This window comes from Balaenoptera acutorostrata, chromosome 5 (assembly GCF_949987535.1).
Source record: "Balaenoptera acutorostrata chromosome 5, mBalAcu1.1, whole genome shotgun sequence".
Taxonomy (NCBI): Eukaryota; Metazoa; Chordata; class Mammalia; order Artiodactyla; family Balaenopteridae; genus Balaenoptera; species Balaenoptera acutorostrata.
The window spans coordinates 142,967,162-142,984,810 of NC_080068.1; the positions used below are offsets into that span (position 1 = coordinate 142,967,162).

General features: G+C 45.5%; 1 protein-coding gene across 1 annotated transcript in view; it reads left to right on the forward strand.

The window, feature by feature from the left end:
• Window positions 1-355: 355 nt before the first annotated feature.
• The window catches only part of LOC103003599 (DNA polymerase nu-like), a 142,153-nt gene continuing 124,859 nt past the window's right edge, over window positions 356-17,649 (forward strand). Inside the window, exons 1-7 of the mRNA XM_057546330.1 lie at window positions 356-413; window positions 1,355-1,415; window positions 1,509-1,621; window positions 11,590-11,747; window positions 14,633-14,701; window positions 15,934-15,994; window positions 16,688-16,752. Coding sequence (XP_057402313.1) covers window positions 356-413; window positions 1,355-1,415; window positions 1,509-1,621; window positions 11,590-11,747; window positions 14,633-14,701; window positions 15,934-15,994; window positions 16,688-16,752 — 585 coding nt within the window. The remainder of the gene's footprint in view (window positions 414-1,354; window positions 1,416-1,508; window positions 1,622-11,589; window positions 11,748-14,632; window positions 14,702-15,933; window positions 15,995-16,687; window positions 16,753-17,649) is intronic.

The window sequence follows — 17,649 nt, forward strand, 5'->3', positions numbered from 1 at the left end:
GTCCAGCAGAGGCAAGACCTGAAGCTGTGCTGTCAGCAGTGGCCCTCTGCAAGGAAAACTAAAGTGAAAGCACACAAAAAAATGCAAAAAGCCTGAAAATGTCTGCGGAGCAAGCAGAGCTAATCGGACCCCAGGTTTCCTTCTTCCTCAGCCTTATCTGAAGACCCTCACTGATGTATTAATAAGCAGTTACCATAAAGGGGGATTAATACCTTGGGCCCTGGCAGCAGCAAGATCGGATCTCAGACCTCAGCTTTGCCACTTCTTAGTTGTGTAAGGCTGGGAAAATTGTTTCACTCCCCCAGCCTCAGTTTCCTTATCTGTAAAATGGATCTAGTGCCTGCCTAATGGGATTATGATGAGGTTTCAACACAACAATCCTCGTGAAGTGTTTAGTGTGGTATTTGGACATGGTAAGTGTTCGATAAACGTCAACTTTTATGAATCCCATATTCAAGGAGCTCGTGATTTAATGGGCCAAGGTAAATTACAGTATTGCAGATGTGGTCCCCGCTGTAGCAGGTGTGTGGCCAGGAGTACTAAAGGAACCGGGAACCAGGCAACTCCCTGCCCAGGGAATCAGGCACCTGAGCAGTTTGTAGAAATTGTGGGAGGGAAATTTTAGGCAGGAATACAGCATGTGCCTGTGGCCCTGGAGTGTGAGAGGATGTGCACAGTCTGGTGATGGAGGAAGGAGAATCCAGTGTGGGCAGAGGGTAGACTGGGGGTGTGCTGGGAGCGCAGGCTGGGGCCAGCTGGGAGGAGTCCAGGGTGCGTCAGCTCTGCTTAGGAGCTGGGGGCTGAGTCTGTAGTTGGTTGTGCTGCACCCAGGGATTGGCTCTGAACAGTTGTGTGAACTTGAGTTCATTACTAGCCTCTTTGTGTCTTGGCTTCATCATCTGTAAATTGCAGATAATAAGTAACACCTACAAAAAATAATGCAGGAGACTGCATATAAGAAGCTTATTTGGGGTCTTAAGAATTGCAATTCAGGAGACAAAGATTCAGGAAACGCCGAAAGAGTGTTCTGGGGAAGAGAAAGAGTCAGGGACTTAAAAAACAAAAAGCCACAAGATTGTCAAAAGTTGCCTGGCAAGAATTGGGGATTGACTCTGATACAAGTCAGAAAACATTTGTCCTTGAGGAATCACGAATTGTTTCAGGGTAGGGGTCTGACAAGTAGATAGGGTGTCCCGGATTTCTGGCAGAGGTTCTGGATACCCTCACCAGGTTGAAAGGTCAGATTCCATCCAGGCTGAGACACACGAGTCCCACTTCCTCAGAGGCCTCCTGGCTCCGTTCTGGGGACTGAGCAATACCGTCCCTGTTTCGATTTTCCTTCCACACCTCTTAGGATTTGAGTTAATCTGTGGAAAGCTTGCAGAAGAAGAATGTCTGCCCATAGAACCGCATAAGTGACAGCTGTTAGTGGAGTAGTAATAATACTTTCCCAAGGTGAAAAGCTCCAAATTACTGTGTCAATCGGTGAATGTCTTTTCATCTTCTAGGAAGGTGCTGCTTCAAACACTGAAATGTAAATGTCCTGTTATTTGTTTTAACGCCAAGGATTTTCTGAGAACAGTGATGCAGTTTTTTGGTGATGATGGCAGTTGGAAGTGTGGTATGTTTTAGTTTTTATAATCTCCTAAACTTAACTTTCCAACAGTGATTCCTCCTGGGAATGGGAGCACGGCAAGGGCTGCCGTGTTGCACAACTCGTGGGTTGGGTGTGGAAGGGAGGTCGCACAGCTGTGATGCACTACCTGTGTGGCCGTGGGCCCTGAGTGTGAGGAGGCACTTTCCCTCTGTGTTTTAGATTATTTGAATTTTTTCAAGTATATATTACTTTTGTAATTTAAAACAGGAAAGAAGTAAATTATGCAGCATGGGCAGATGGGATTTGTTGTTACCACAAATAGCTTATATATAAACTTTCTAAGAATTAAACTAAAGTCCAGAGTAATTAACATCAAAACAATATAAAACACGTTTTTTATCTTTCATTTAAAATTGTAAATAAGAATTTTTAAAACCTTTTTTTATTAGATGGACCGATATGTAATAAAGCAAATATTGAAAGAAAGTTCATTGTAGATTCTAGGTAGTAGATATATGAGTGTTCACCGTACAATTCTTTTCAAGTTGAATGTTTGAAAATATTCATAACAAGATACTGGAAAAAATCTTTTTATTGTACAAAATTTCCAACATGTACAAAAGTGCCTGTGATATGACAAGAAATGTATATTTGGTCTTTGTCCCTGGTTCCCAGCACTCAGCTCCCAAAACCCATATGGTCTCCAGAGTGAGGAGTGTCTTTTGTATGCTGACGGAGGACTGGTGCCTGGAGGCCCCCATGGCTTCAGGGTGGGCGTGGTCAACAGGAAGAAGAGGCACCATTAGAGGAGTGGTGCTCTCCGTCCCACCTGAGACCTCCAGGAAGGGGAGCAGGGCTGGAGAGCAAGTTAATCACCAGTGGCCAGTGACTTAATCAGTCATACTGATGTAACGAAACCTCCATAAAATCCCCTAAATGGTGGGGTTCCTAGGTGAGCCCGTCAAGGTGCTGGGAGCGTGGTGCGCCTGGAGAGGGTGTGGAGGTTATGTGCGCCCTCCCTATGCCTGGCCCTACGCACCCCTTCCATCTGGCAGCTCCTGTGTTGTAGCCTTTATAATAAACAGGTGTCAGTAAATAAGGTTCCCGAGTTCTGTGAGCCGTTATAGCAAATGATGGAGCCTGAGGAGGGGTCACGGGGACCCCCTATTTATAGCTGTTTGGTCAGAAGTACAGGAGGCCCTGGACTTGGGGCTGGTGCCTGAAGTGGGGCCGTCCTGTGGGACTGAGCCTTGACCTGCAGGGTCTGCACTAACCCCAGGTAGTTTGTGTCAGAATTGAATTGAGTTGTTGGACATTCAGCTGGCGTGTGCAGAGAACAGCAGGTGTGTGGTGGGGAAAACACAACAGAGTACACAACACCCAATTTCAACAGCTATCAACTATGTCCAGTCTTCTCTCCCCTATAACTTCCCACATTTCCAAATCTCCATCCCCTGGGTTATCTTGTAGCAAACCCCAAGCGTCATATTATTGACCTGTAAATATTTCAAGTAGATGAATAAAATATGAGGATTTCATTTTTCAGATGATGCCATCATCATCTCCCCACAAAATTAGCCATAATCTTTTCATATTATTAGCTATCCAGTCAGTGTTTGTACTTCCCCAATTGTCTTTAAATATTTTTGTTTGTTTGTTTTTGTTGTTCACAGTTTGAATTGGGATCCAAACAAGGGTTAGTGTTATCCTGTACTTGGGTTGGGTGTTTCTTTTACTCTGTATATTCTCTCCGTCTGTTGTATTTTCTTGCAATTATTTCGTCATTTTTAACAGACCAGGCTTTTGTCCTGTAGGATTTCCCTTTCTTGTCATTTAGCATGTTCTCTCTCTTCTGTTTCTTGTAAATTGGCAATGAGATTCAGTGGCTTGATCAGATTCAGGCTAGATTTTGGGAGTGCAAGACTGCTTCATAGTCCTGACCCTAACTCTGAGTGGTGTTGTGTCCTTCTGTCAGGAAATACATAATGTCTGGTTGTTTATCTTTTTTGTGATGTTTGAATTGTTATTGTGACTTCATATGTTGAATCTTCTCCATCTTTCCTATTTATCACTTTATCTAGAATCCATTTTCAATCTCTTCATTTTTTTAATTTAAAAAAATTTCCTCTTTCCCTTCTTCATTTTAGGAAAACTTAAGGGAGTTCCATGATGCTCTAGTGGTTAGGATTCGGCACTTTCACTGCCATGGCCCAGGTTCATTCCCTGGTCAGGGAACTGAAATCCTAAAAGCCACATGGTGTGGCCAAAAATTTTAAAAATGAAAATAAATTTAGGAACTTCCCTGGTGACACAGTGGTTAATAATCCGCCTGCCAATGCAGGGGATATGGATTCGAGCCCTGGTCTGGGAAGATCCCACATGCCATGGAGCAACTAAGCCCGTGCACCACAACTACTGAGCCTGCGTGCCACAACTGCTGAAGGCTGCGCGCCTAGAGCCTGTGCTCCTCAACAAGAAAAGCCACCACAATGAGAAGCCCGCACACCACAATGAAGAGTAGCCCCCACTTGCCACAGCTAGAGAAGGTCCATGCGCAGCAATGAAGACCCAAAGCAGCCAAAAATAAATAAATAAATAAATAGTTTTTTTTAAAAAGAAAAAAGTTTAAAAAAACTTTTTTTAAAAAGAAAAAAACTTAAGGCATTATCTATTGCACTTATTTGCTTTTGTGTGTTGCCAGTTTAGTTTTTATTTCAGAAATTTTGTTTTGTTTTGTTTTACTTTGCTTTCCTGAATTCTTTCATTTCTTCATTAAGCTTTTCTTTTACTAAGTCACCTAATCTCTATCTCTAAGTATTTCTAATTCTGAGTTCTTTGTTATTTATAACTTCTATCATTCTCTTAATTTTTCTTAGCTCATTTAAAATCTGTTTTGTTGGCATTTCTTTTTCAGTTACTGCCATTCTCCCCAGTGTGAGGCTTGTCCTGGTGGCTTCAGTTTATTAGTTATAAGAGTTTATAGGGACCAGCCCCAGACCACTCCAGTGCTGTCAGAACTTCCCCACGGATTTTCAAAAATATATGTTGAGTGGGAGTTCTTCTCGCCCTGCCCTGGACGGTGCCCCTGGAGCATCCGGGTCATCCCTCAGGTACCCGAGGCTGAGCAGTGGCATCGTTTCCTGTTCCCAGTGAGCCCCTTGGATCCCCACTGTGGTGGTGCATCCAGTGAGCAGCTTTCTTGGGGATCAAGACACCATGTGGCTGACAGGGTGTTGGTGCTCTAGCTGGGTGTCAGGCCTGGGCCTCTGAGGTGGGAGAGCCGAGTTTAGGACATTGGACCACCAGAGACCTCCTGGCCCCAGGTAATATCAGTCTGCGAGAGCTCTCCCAGAGATCTCCATCTGAAAGCTAAGACCCACCTCCACTCAACAACCAGCAAGCTCCAATGCTGGACACCCTATGCCAAACAACTAGCAAGACAGGAACACAGCCCCACCCATTAGCACAGAGGCTGCCTAAACTCATACTAAGTTCACGGACACCCCAAAACACACCACCAGACGTGGTCCTGCCCACCAGAAAGACAAGATCCAGCTTCATCCACCAGAACACAGGCACCAGTCCCCTCCATCAGGAAGCCTATACAACCCACTGAACCAACCTTACCCAGTGGGGGCAGACACCAAAAACAATAGGAACTACGAACCTGCAGCCTGTGAAAAGAAGACCCCAAACACAGTAAGTTAAGCAAAATGAGAAGACAGAGAAATATGCAGCAGATGAAGGAGCAAGGTAAAAACCCACCAGACCAAACAAATGAAGAGGAAATAGGCAGTCTACCTGAAAAAGAATTCAGAGTAATGATAGTAAAGATATCCAAAATCTTGGAAATAGAATGGAGAACATACAAGAAACGTTTAACAAGGACCTAGAAGAACTAAAGAGCAAACAAACAATGATGGACAACACAATAAATGAAATTTAAAATTATCTAGAAGGAATCAATAGCAGAATAACTGAGGCAGAAGAATGGATAAGTGACCTGGAAGATAAAATAGCGGAAATAACCACCACAGAGCAGAATAAAGAAAAAAGAATGAAAAGAATGAGGACAGTCTCAGAGACCTCTGGGACAACATTAAATGCACCAATATTCGAATTATAGGGGTCCCAGAAGAAGAATAGAAAAAGAAAGGGACTGAGAAAATATTTGAAAAGATTATAGTTGAAAACTTCCCTAATATGGGAAAGGAAATAGTCAATCAAGTCCAGGAAGCGCAGAGAGACCCATACAGGATAAATCGAAGGAGAAACACACCAAGACACATATTAATCAAACTATCAAAAATTAAATACAAAGAAAAAATATTAAAAGCAGCAAGGGAAAAGCAACAAATAACATACAAGGGAATCCTCATAAGGTTAACAGCTGATCTTTCAGCAGAAACTCTGCAAGCCAGAAGGGAGTGGCAGGACATATTCAAAGTGATGAAAGGGAAAAACCTACAACCAAGATTACTCTACCCAGCAAGGATCTCATTCAGATTCAACGGAGAAATTAAAACCTTTACAGACAAGCAAAAGCTAAGAGAATTCAGCACCACCCAACCAGCTTTATAACAAATGCTAAAGGAACTTCTCTAGGCAGGAAATACAAGAGAAGGAAAAGACCTACCATAACAAACCCAAAACAATTAAGAAAATGGTAATAGGAACATACATATCGATAATTACCTTAAATGTAAGTGGATTAAATGCTCCAACCAAAAGACACAGACTGGCTGAATGGATACAAAAACTAGACCCATATATATACTGTCTACAAGAGACCCACTTCAGACCTAGGGACACAGACAGACTGAAAGTGAGGGGATGGAAAAAGATATTCCATGCAAATGGAAATCAAAAGGAAGCTGGAGTAGCAATTCTCATATCAAACAAAATAGACTTTAAAATAAAGATTATTACAAGAGACAAAGAAGGACACTACATAATGATCTAGTGATCAATCCAAGAAGAAGATGTAACAATTGTAAATATCTATGCACCCAACATAGGAGCACCTCAATACATAAGGCAAATGCTAACAACCATAAAAGGGGAAATCGACAGTAACACAATCATAGTAGGGGACTTTAATACCCCACTTTCACCAATGGACAGATCAACCAAAATGAAAATAGATAAGGAAACACAAGCTTTAAATGATACTTTAAACAAGATGGACTTAATTGATATTTATAGGACATTCCATCCTAAAACAACAGAATACACTTTCTTCTCAAGTGCTCATGAAACATTCTCCAGGATAGATCATATCTTGGGTCACAAATCAAGCCTTGGTAAATTTAAGAAAATTGAAATCATATCAAGTATCTTTTCTGACCCCAATGCTATGAGACTAGATATCAATTACAGGAAAAAAAACTGTAAAAAATACAAACACATGGAGGCTAAATAATACACTACTAAGTAACCAAGAGATGACTGAAGGAATCAGAGAGGAAATAAAAAAATACCTAGAAACAAATGACAATGAAAACACAACGGCCCAAAACCTATGGGATGCAGCAAAAGCAGTTCTAAGAGGGAAGTTTATCAATACAATCCTACGGCAAGAAACAAGAAAAATCTCAAATAAACAACCTAACCTTACACCTAAAGCAATTAGAGAAAGAAGAACAAAAAACCCCAAAGTTAGCAGAAGGAAAGAATTCATACAGATCAGATCAGAAGTAAATGAAAAAGAAATGAAGAAAATTATAGCAAAGATCAATAAAACTAAAAGCTGGTTCTTTCTGAAGATAAACAAAATGGATAAACCATTAGCCAGACTCATCAAGAAAAAAAGGGAGAAGACTCAAATCAACAGAATTACAAAAAAAGAAAACTACAGGCCAATATCACTCAACAAAATACTAGCAAACAGAATCCAGCAGCACACTAAAAGGATCATACACCATGATCAAGTGGGGTTTATCCCAGGAATGCAAGGATTCTTCAGTGTACGCAAATCAATCCATGTGATACACCATATTAACAAAATGAAGGATAAAAACCATATGATCATGTCAGATGCAGAAAAAGCTTTTGACAAAATTCAACATCCGTTTATGATAAAAACTCTCCAGAAAGTAAGCATAGAGGGAACTTGCCTCAACATAATAAAGGCCATATATGACAGACCCACAGCCAACATCGTTCTCAGTGGTTAAAAACTAAAACCATTTCCACTAAGATCAGGAACAAGACAAGGTTGCCCATTCTCACCACTATTATTCAACATAGTTTTGGAAGTCCTATCCACAGCAATCAGAGAAGAAAAAGAAATAAAAGGAATACAAATTGGAAAAGAAGAAGTAAGACTGTCACTGTTTGCAGATGACATGATACTATACATAAAGAATCCTAAAGATGCCACCAGAAAACTACTAGAGCTAATCAATGAATTTGGTAAAGTAGCAGGATACAAAATTAATGCACAGAAATATCTTGCATTCCTATACACTAATGATCAAAAATCTGAAAGAGAAATTAAGGAAACACTCCCATTTACCACTGCAACAAAAAGAATAAAATACCTAGGAATAAACCTACCTAAAGAGACAAAAGACCTGTATGCAGAAAACTATAAGACACTGATGAAAGAAATCAAAGATGACACAAACAGATGGAGAGATATACTATGTTCTTGGATTGGAAGAGTCAACATTGTGAAAATGACTATACTACCCAAAACAATCTACAGATTCAGTGCAATCCCTATCAAACTACCAAGGGCATTTTTCACAGAACTAGAACAAAAAATTTTACAATTTGTATGGAAACACAAAAGACCCCGAATAGCCAAAGCAATTTTGAGAAAGAAAAACGAAGCTGGAAGAATCAGGCTCCCTGACTTCAGACTATACTACAAAGCTACAGTAATCAAGACAGTATGGTACTGGCACAAAAACAGAAATATAGATCAATGGAACAGGATAGAAAGCCCAGAGATAAACCCACACACATATGGTCACCTTATCTTTGATAAAGGAGGCAAGGATATACAATGGAGAAAAGACAGCCTCTTCAATAAGTGGTGCTGGGAAAACTGGACAGCTACATGTAAAAGAATGAAATTAGAACATTCCGTAACACCATACACAAAAATAAATTCAAAGTGGATTAAAGACCTAAACGTAAGGCCAGACACTATAAAACTCTTATTGGAAAACATAGGCAGAACACTCTATGACATAAATCAGAGCAAGATCCTTTTTGACCCACCTAGAGAAATGGAAATAAAAACAAAAATAAACAAATGGGACCTAATGAAACTGAAAAGCTTTTGCACAGCAAAGGAAACCATAAACAAGATGAAAAGACAACCCTCAGAATGGGAGAAAATATTTGCAAATGAAGCAACTGACAAAGGATTAATCTCCAAAATATACAAGCAGCTCATGCAGCTCAATATCAAAAAAACAAACAACCCAATCCAAAAATGGACAGAAGACCTAAATAGACATTTCTCCAAAGAAGATATACAGATTGCCAACAAACGCATGAAAGGATGCTCAACATCACTAATCATTAGAGAAATGCAAATCAAAACTACAATGAGGTATCACCTCACACCAGTCAGAATGGCCATTAGCAAAAAATCTACAAACAATAAATGCTGGAGAGGGTGTGGAGAAAAGGGAACCCTCTTGCACTGTTGGTGGGAATGTAAATTGATACAGCCACTATGGAGAAGAGTATGGAGGTTCCTTAAAAACTAAAAATAGAACTACCATATGACCCAGCAATCCCACTACTGGGCGTATACCCTGAGAAAACCATAATTCAAAAAGAGACATGTACCACAATGTTCACTGCAGCACTATTTACAATAGCCAGGACATGGAAGCAACCTAAGTGTCCATCGACAGATGAATGGATAAAGAAGATGTGGCACATATATACAATGGAATATTACTCAGCCATAAAAAGAAATGAAATTGAGTTATTTGTAGTGAGGTGGATGGACCTTGAGTCTGTCATACAGAATGAAGTAAGTCAGAAAGAGAAAAACAAATACCATATGCTAACACATATATGGAATTTAAAAAAAAAAAAGGTTCTGAAGAACCAAAGGGCAGACAGGAATAAAGACACAGAATTAGAGGATGGACTTGAGGACACGGGGAGGGGGAAGGGTAAGCTGGGACGAAGTGAGAGAGTGGCATTGACATATATACACTACCAAATGTAAAATAGCTGGTGGGAAGCAGCCACATAGCACAGGGAGATCAGCTCGGTGCTCTGACCACCTAGAGGGGTGAGATAGGGAGGGTGGGAGGGAGATGTAAGAGGGAGGGGATTTGGGGATATATCTATACGTATAGCTGATTCACTTTGTTATACAGCAGCAACTAACACAACAATGTAAAGCAATTATACTCCAATAAAAATGTTTTTTAAAAAAGTAAATTTTAATTAAAAAAATGTTGATAAGAACCCTTAATTTTGAAACATTAGAGCTTTGAAAAGGCAAGTAGAATGAAATAATCTGGCTCGGTCAGTGTTGGCAGACATGGTTACATGAAGTCATGACGGCTGACTTGGGCGGCAAGTAGCCAGAGTGCCTACAGACTTCCTGTCACCCCAAGTTCCATATCTGCCAACATAGGAGACGTCCCATGCATCAAACAAAAAGGCGATGATACTGGCTGCTTTGGTAAATATAAATCTCTTAGACTACTATGATTTAAAGATGCCAGAAAATATATTTAGTGTGATGTGATCTAAGATTACAGTTTTATTTAAAGGCAGACTCCTTATTTTTGTAAAGCACACTTCAAAATGTTAAAGTAACTTCAGAAAGCAGTCACTTAGGATTCAGACTTACGTCTTAATTTATCAGCCTCCCCATCCTTTTATAACTCCTCTCCATGTCTAAAATACTCTGGTACTAAAATGTATTTAGCAAATATCAGTTTATTTTATTTTTTTTATAATAGTAGGACATACTCTTATAAGGCTCTTTTTTTTTTTTTTAATTTGGTTGCGCCAGGTCTTAGTTGCGGCAGGCGGACTCCTTAGTTATGGCTTGTGGGCTCCTTAGTTGCGGCAGGCGGGCTCTTTAGTTGCAGCTTGCCAGCTCCTTAGCTGCGGCTCATGGGCTTCTTAGTTGCAGCATGCATGTGGGATCTAGCTCCCTGACCAGGGATTGAACCCGGGCCCCCTGCATTGGAAGCACGGAGTCTTATCCACTGTGCCACCAGGGAAGTCCCCATCACTTTTATTTTTTGAAAAGCACCTTCATATGTGTCCCATGGATACTTACAGTGATTTTTCTCCCAGTTTTCAGACGAGAAAACTAACACTTAAGGGGTGATGTGTCCTCCCAGGCTCACGGGCAGCCTTCTACCACCACTCTTTTCACACATCACGGTGCAGCACACGAGCTGTCTCACAGGGTTTCCTCACCTCAGGGTGACTGCGCAGAATGTCTGGTATCTTCGCCCTCGCGTACGCTGCCCACCAGCCGCTGTGTGCTCAGGCGGCTCCACCGCTCCTCCTTCACTCGAGAGGCTTTTTTCCTGACACCCCGATGCAGGGTTAGGGGTGGCCTGGGAGGCAGCCCAGCAGGAGGGTGGAGGAGGGGAGGCTTGGAAAGAGTGGACACGGGGACATGTGTGGTTGAAAAGAGAGGCGTGTGGGGCAGAGAGAGGCTCCAGAGCAGGGAGAAGAGTGGGGAAGAGAAGGCAAGGGTGTGGCTGAGGATTGTGACTTCCATCTCTTTTAACATTTTTGAGAGAGTTACTTTGGGATGGATTCCCCATGGAGATTGGCTGTGCGGGACCTGGTTTGTGGAGGCCACTCTTATCAAAGGCTCAACATTCTTTAGGAGTGAGGGAGCATCACGTTGGTACTTAGGTCTGTGATTTGAGGGGATGGTAGTACCATAATTATTCATTTGAACCTTGAGAACCTTGTTAAAGCAGGGAAAAGTATAATTATTCATTTTTCTTAGACTGATTAAATGATCTTTTTCTCTGTAGTTGCTGATTTTGTAGGGCTAGATCCCAGAATTGCTGCATGGCTTATAGATCCTACTGATGCTGCACCCTCTTTTGAAGACTTAGTGGCAAAATACTTTGGAAACTCCATCACAGTTAAGGTGAACAGCACATATGGAAATTCCTCAAGAAAGACCGTGGTGAGTTGTTTTAAGATAAGGTTTATCAGCCTATTTTTTTTTAAATAAATTTATTTATTTATTTATTTATTTATGGCTGTGTTGGGTCTTCGTTTCTGTGCGAGGGCTTTCTCTGGTTGCGGTGAGCGGGGGCCACCCTTCATTGCGGTGCGCGGGCCTCTCACTGTCGCGGCCTCTCTTGTTGCGGAGCACAGGCTCCAGACGCGCAGGCTCAGTAGTTGTGGCGCACGGGCTTAGTTGCTCCGCGGCATGTGGGATCTTCCCAGACCAGGGCTCGAACCCGTGTCCCCTGCATTGGCAGGCAGACTCTCAACCACTGCGCCACCAGGGAAGCCCTATCAACCTTAATACAACCCAAATTTTCCTCTAGGAACTTCTTCTACTTCGTAGACAGTCCAGTAGTAAAAAGAACATTGCTGACATTCATTTTTACTTGTTCAGCAGAAATGCTGTTCACCCTGACATTCCTGGTAGAGGGTACTGAATAAAGATGGGTGATTTCTGTCAGCTGTTCCTGGGAGGTGCCATTCGCAGCGTGGTCCTTCTAAATGGATTCTTTGCGTCAGAGAGTCGCCAGCTCTGTGAGCAGAGAGCTGCTTGATTATAAATTCTTCGTGCTGGTGATACGGCTGCTGTGGCCGAGGCCTGGGAAGGCCTCTCCTCAGTCCCTGCGGGGAGAATTGTAAGACTGCCCAGGTCTGTCTCTCTGAGCCCCCTCTTTCAAGATGCACCCAATTGTTAGGAACCACTGTCTGGAGAAGCACGGGTGCTTGCGGCTCTGGAACCTGCCCGGAGCCCAGCGAGAGGGAGACTTGACGTGGCCGCACAGCAGGGCCAGAGGAGGCGTCCCAGCGGGAGCAGCGCCGGCCACCATCACGCCACTCTGTTCAGACTTCCTGGGTGTAAGTGAACAGGCCCATGTTAAAAGCACGACTAGAAGGCCAAGCAGGAGGCCACGGGAGCCTGCCCTGCGTGCCAGGGCTGAGCTGGGGGCTGGTCGCTGCTTGGGGTGCTTGATCCTGCAGACCCGCAGCTGGGGAGGGATCTGTGTCAGACAGGGGCTTGGGGTTGGAAATACAGAAACTCACTCTCCCTTAATGTAAAAAGAGATTTGTCAGAGGAATGTGGGGTAGCTCAGAGCCTCAGAGGGAAAGCAGAACCAAGCTTTGGGAAGACAGGCGTCAGGCGGGTCTGGGGACCCAGGCAGCAGGAGCCCACGGGCCGGGGGCCGGCAATGAGCTGTGATCATTTTCTCTACACGTCACTTTTGTCCAAGATTCAAAGTTTTAGCACTTAGAGTCTCCTTTCCACGACTGTGTCACATGTCTGCCCCTCAGCAGGGCAGGCAGGGCGTGGAGATTGGCAGTCTCCCCAGATCCATGCTGCTGGGGCGGGAACTTCCCCAGACACAGGCCGAGATATCATTGCTGAAGGAGGGAGCTGTCCGCCTCTGTGTTAGCCCAGGTTTGCAGAGGAGAACCCAGGTGCAGAAGGGTTCATGTACACGCACCTTGCCCAAGGTCATGGTTCAGTTCACAGTTTGGATTTCTGACTCTAAAGTATAGTTTCTTTCCAGTATACACACGTGCAAGTTAGGGCTGGGAGTGGCTGCACGGAACAAAGCACCAGCTCCAGCGGGTGTGTTTTCTCCCTGGCGAGAAGTCGGAGCCCCTCACCCAGGCCGAGCAGCTGCTCCCAGAGCTGTGCGACTCAGTCGCTCTCCGCGCGCCGTTGCCGTATGGTCCCACCGGGAAGCTTCGCCCGAGGCCCTCCTCCACACGCCAGGCGGGAAGGAGGCTGCCTGGGCTGAACTTCGGCTCGTTTGTTGTTAAACAGGCCAGCAATGCGTCTGCAGGAGGTGGAAGGCGGCCCGCTGCTCCGCAGGGTCTCCTGCTGCCCTGGGGCGGTGGTATGAAAGGAGGGGAAAGGAAAGCGCCGTCCGGGTCAAGGAGCAGCGGGGAAGCAGTGAGGACTCATGAGCGTGTGGCTCGTGTCGGGGAGGCCGGAGACCTCGGGTGGCGAGAAGGAAGATGACGACCGTGGGGAGACGAGCTGCGGCCGGGCTGAGCCGCGAGAGGCCACAGCTCCGCCACCGAGCGCGAGCCGTCCCGGGGAAGCCTCGCGGCTCAGCGCTGCCATCGGGGAGGCGCGTTCAGGCAGCAGGGCGGCGGCCGTCTGCCGGGCACAGCCGACGCGTTCACGTGGACGTGCTCGTGGTGCCTCCCAGCTAGTGGTTCCCGGGGGAGCCAAGACCCGGGATGGCGGCAAGACAAACGCGAGGTGCACAGCCAGCCGCCGATCATCGTGGCGGGGGCGGCGGTGTGTGTGTCTCTAAACTGAGGCTGGCCGCCTGGAGTCTGCGGGGCCGTGTGGCAGCGGGAGGGGTGCAGTGGGGACGCAGGACTCTGCGCAGGGGGGCAGAATTCGACTGACTGTCGGGGCCGCGGTTCACCACCGCCCTCTTGGTCAGCTGGACACAGACCCTGTTGGCCCACCTCCCAGGGTCTCTGTGTGTGTCTGGGGCGGGGACCGGCGGGGAGTGTGGGCGAGGCGCTGGCTCCCAGACGCCCGCGGTGGGTGGAGGGGCAAGCCGAGGGGCCAGGTCTGTCTCTACCGTGCGATCTTTGCACCTTGGGCACTTAGCTTCTTTGTGGGTCATTTCCTGTAAAATGAGGAAAACTGGGTTGGGGAGAAAGTAAGAAAGCAATAGGTAGCTTGAATTTGCCTGAGAAGTACCTTCCAAAGTGTGGGAACTGCTCTGCTTGAGGCGATGGGTGGCGGCACCAGACGTGTGCTCTCTGCCGAGGCAACACTGCCGCTTCCTAGATTGTGATGAACGTTGCTGCCAAATGTGCCTAATGTTTAATTCTTTTGATCTTTTAAAGAATCAGAATGTACATGCGAACCTGAGGGTGCTCTACAGACTTACGATGGGCCTTTGTTCCCAGCTCAAGGCAAGGCATTTCATTGTAACTTCACTGTCCAAGGGCTGTCTTTCATTCGCATCCATTCTCACAGGAAACAGTACCCTCAGTGTCTTTGTGCAGGAAATGGGGTTCTGAGGCCAAGTGAACCTGCGCATCGCTCATAGAAGGGCAGTCCAGATGATAAGACCTGAAGTTTTTAAAATGTTTTCTATAGGTTGACAACAATTGTAACGTTTTTTTTAAAGACTCAGTTCAATTGGAATGTCTCTAACTCTGCAGTTAACATAAAAGCTAAGAGTTTATTTCAGTTAGTAGTGATGGACACAGCTCCACTCAGAGTCTCATTGGGAAGCAGAGGTCATTTGAAGGACCCGTCAAGAAGGGTTGAATGAAGGGACTGTGAACCATAGCAAGGGCAGGAGTCAGGGGGCCAGAAGGGACCGAGAAGCCTGCAGGGGCAGGCACTGGCTGGAAGCTTTTCCACCCCTGGGCTCAAAGGGCGGGCTGCTACAGGGACCCTGGGAAAGCAGTGCCCCTGCAGGGGGCTGCTGACCAGGAGCTGGGTGCCAGAAGCGGTGGCTGCAGGCCAAGGACTGGGGCCAGAAGTGCAGTGTGGGCTGGCGCAGGGCAAACCCGCTTCCCTCTCCTCCTGCCCCTGAATGGGCAAAACCAGCCCGAGAGCGGAGAAGGAGCCCGGCCGATGTGTCCCGGAGGGCGTCTGCCCTTCTTCCAGGGCCAAGAGCAGGACAGAGGATGGGTCCTAGGGGCAGCCGAGAAGGTGAGGGCACAGCAGAAGGACAGGCGAGGCAGAGGGCTCTCAGATGGAAACCCTGATAAAGAGCGTGGGAGGTGATCCGAGTAGACGCAGGTGGTGCACGTCTCCCCACGTTAATTTATGAAGTCTGTGCAAAATCGATGAAAATTCTAGTTAAATTTTTGGGAATTCAGAAAACCTATTTTGAAATTAAAATGGGAGACTAAAAGTCCACAAATACCTAAATCACACTTAAAAATGAGAAAGATTAAAGAAAAGTGGGAGTGGGACTTGTCCTACCAGGTATTTCTGAATATCTCTACTAGGGCTTGGTAATAAAATAGGATACTTGACAAAAATAGGAGTTTTATTAGGAAGGAGGATAGGGGAACCAACCATGCCCACCAGAGGAGTTGCTCAATGAAATTAAGTAGGCTGTTCAGCAAACGCAGGTAGAAATAATAGTTTAAAAGTAACATTGATGTCATTTCTTCCTATGAAACAGGTTTATGGTTTATGGCAACTGTTTTGTACTTTGGAGCTTCCTCTGATACCAATTTTGGCAGGTAAGGTACCCTAAAGATGTTGCCCAGTCATCCTTCTAGAGAGTTCTTTGTACCTTTTAGGAAGACTGTTTTCTCTTGACTTAGTTTGGGGCGGGCAGTGCATCATATGGGCACCGAAGAGGTAGTGAGCCCTTAACTTTCCCTTTCTCTAACAAGAGGGATTGGACCGTATCACCTCTTGGTCTAGAAGGACTCTAAGGTTCTAACACCTGGGTCATGTGGTATCCCTTCTGTACTGCCTGTTCTGCAGGTGTCCTGCCGGACTCCCACAGCCCTGAGAGTAGTGGTGGGGGGAGGAGGCCTGTCTGGATGTTTTCCAGGTCAGCACGTGTCCTTGTCCTGGTGTGATGGACACTTCTGCTTCGTGAGGACCCCCTGCAAGCACTGTTGCAGGCTCTGCTCTGCCTTTGCTCTTAGCCCCTGACCTGCCCTGTCCTGCTGGGCACCCAGGAGAGCAGAGCCTCGCCCAGCATGGCAGCTGAGCGGCCGGGGGCAACTCTCCATCCAGAGTGTCCCCATGCCCACTGCCACCATTGCTGGGCTCCAGTACTGACCCTCATGGACACTGCCGAGCTCGCACTGTCATCTTGGTCCTCATCGGGGGGTGAGGCTTGCTCCTGGCACTGCAGTCTTTCTCAGAAATGATTTGTTGCTGCAGTACAGATTTTTGTCTGCTTTGGTTTTGAATCACAGTGATGGAAAGCCACAACATTCAGGTGAACAAGGAAGAGATGAAGAGGACTTCAGCACTTCTTGGGGTACATTCTTCTGTCAGACTGTTTGCATGTGTTAGCTCTCTCCTGTCTGATGAGTTGGTCCCGTTGGCAGTTCTAGGGTGACTTTCCTTTTCTTCCCTTCCTTGTTTGCCCCAGACTGATGTTGGCACTGTTCCTCCTATCTCTGACTCCTGCAGGGGAGTACCACGCTTTGAAAGGGTTGAAACAAGCGTTACATCTGGTTGCTCTCCATGTGGATGCGTGCATGGTTTAGTGGATACCCACTGACCTTCTCCAAACTTAGGTTCTTGCAAGGACATTGCCCCTTGTAGTTGGTGACGTTTCTTGGATTCTTTAAAGAAGCAAAATCAAAGTTTTCTAACTGTGAAAAATAAAAAATACAGAGCGATGCATAAAGATGCATGAAAAAGATGCATTAAATGTTCCACTTAAGTTATTTTAAAGGAAACTCTGGTATAACCATCACTTAGGTCAAAGCAGAGAATTTCCAGAAGCCCTGCTTGCCCTCCCCTATCAGAACCCTCTCCTGCTGCCAAAAGCAACCCCCCGTCCTGACTTTTATAGTCGTTACGTTGTTGGTTTCCTTTACAGTTTTCCGCTTCAAAACCTAAACAATATAGTCATCTCTCCTTTTGAAGGAGCTGTAAGTTAACGGTTGTGTGTGACCTCTCTCACTCAGCCCTTGTGTCTCAGCTTCTAGTGCATGTCCTTTGGTGCCTTGTCCTCCACTGAAGGACTCCATCCCACTGTTGATGGCATCGGGGTCATTTCCAGTTTGCAGGCATTACAAACTGGGCTGCACCCCTGAGCACGTCTCCTGGGCCCGTGGGCACATGCTTCTTGGGGTACAAGGCAGGGTGGGCTGCTGGTGCAGCTTTATCAGACAACACCGAATTGCCTTCCAAAGTCACAGCTGCC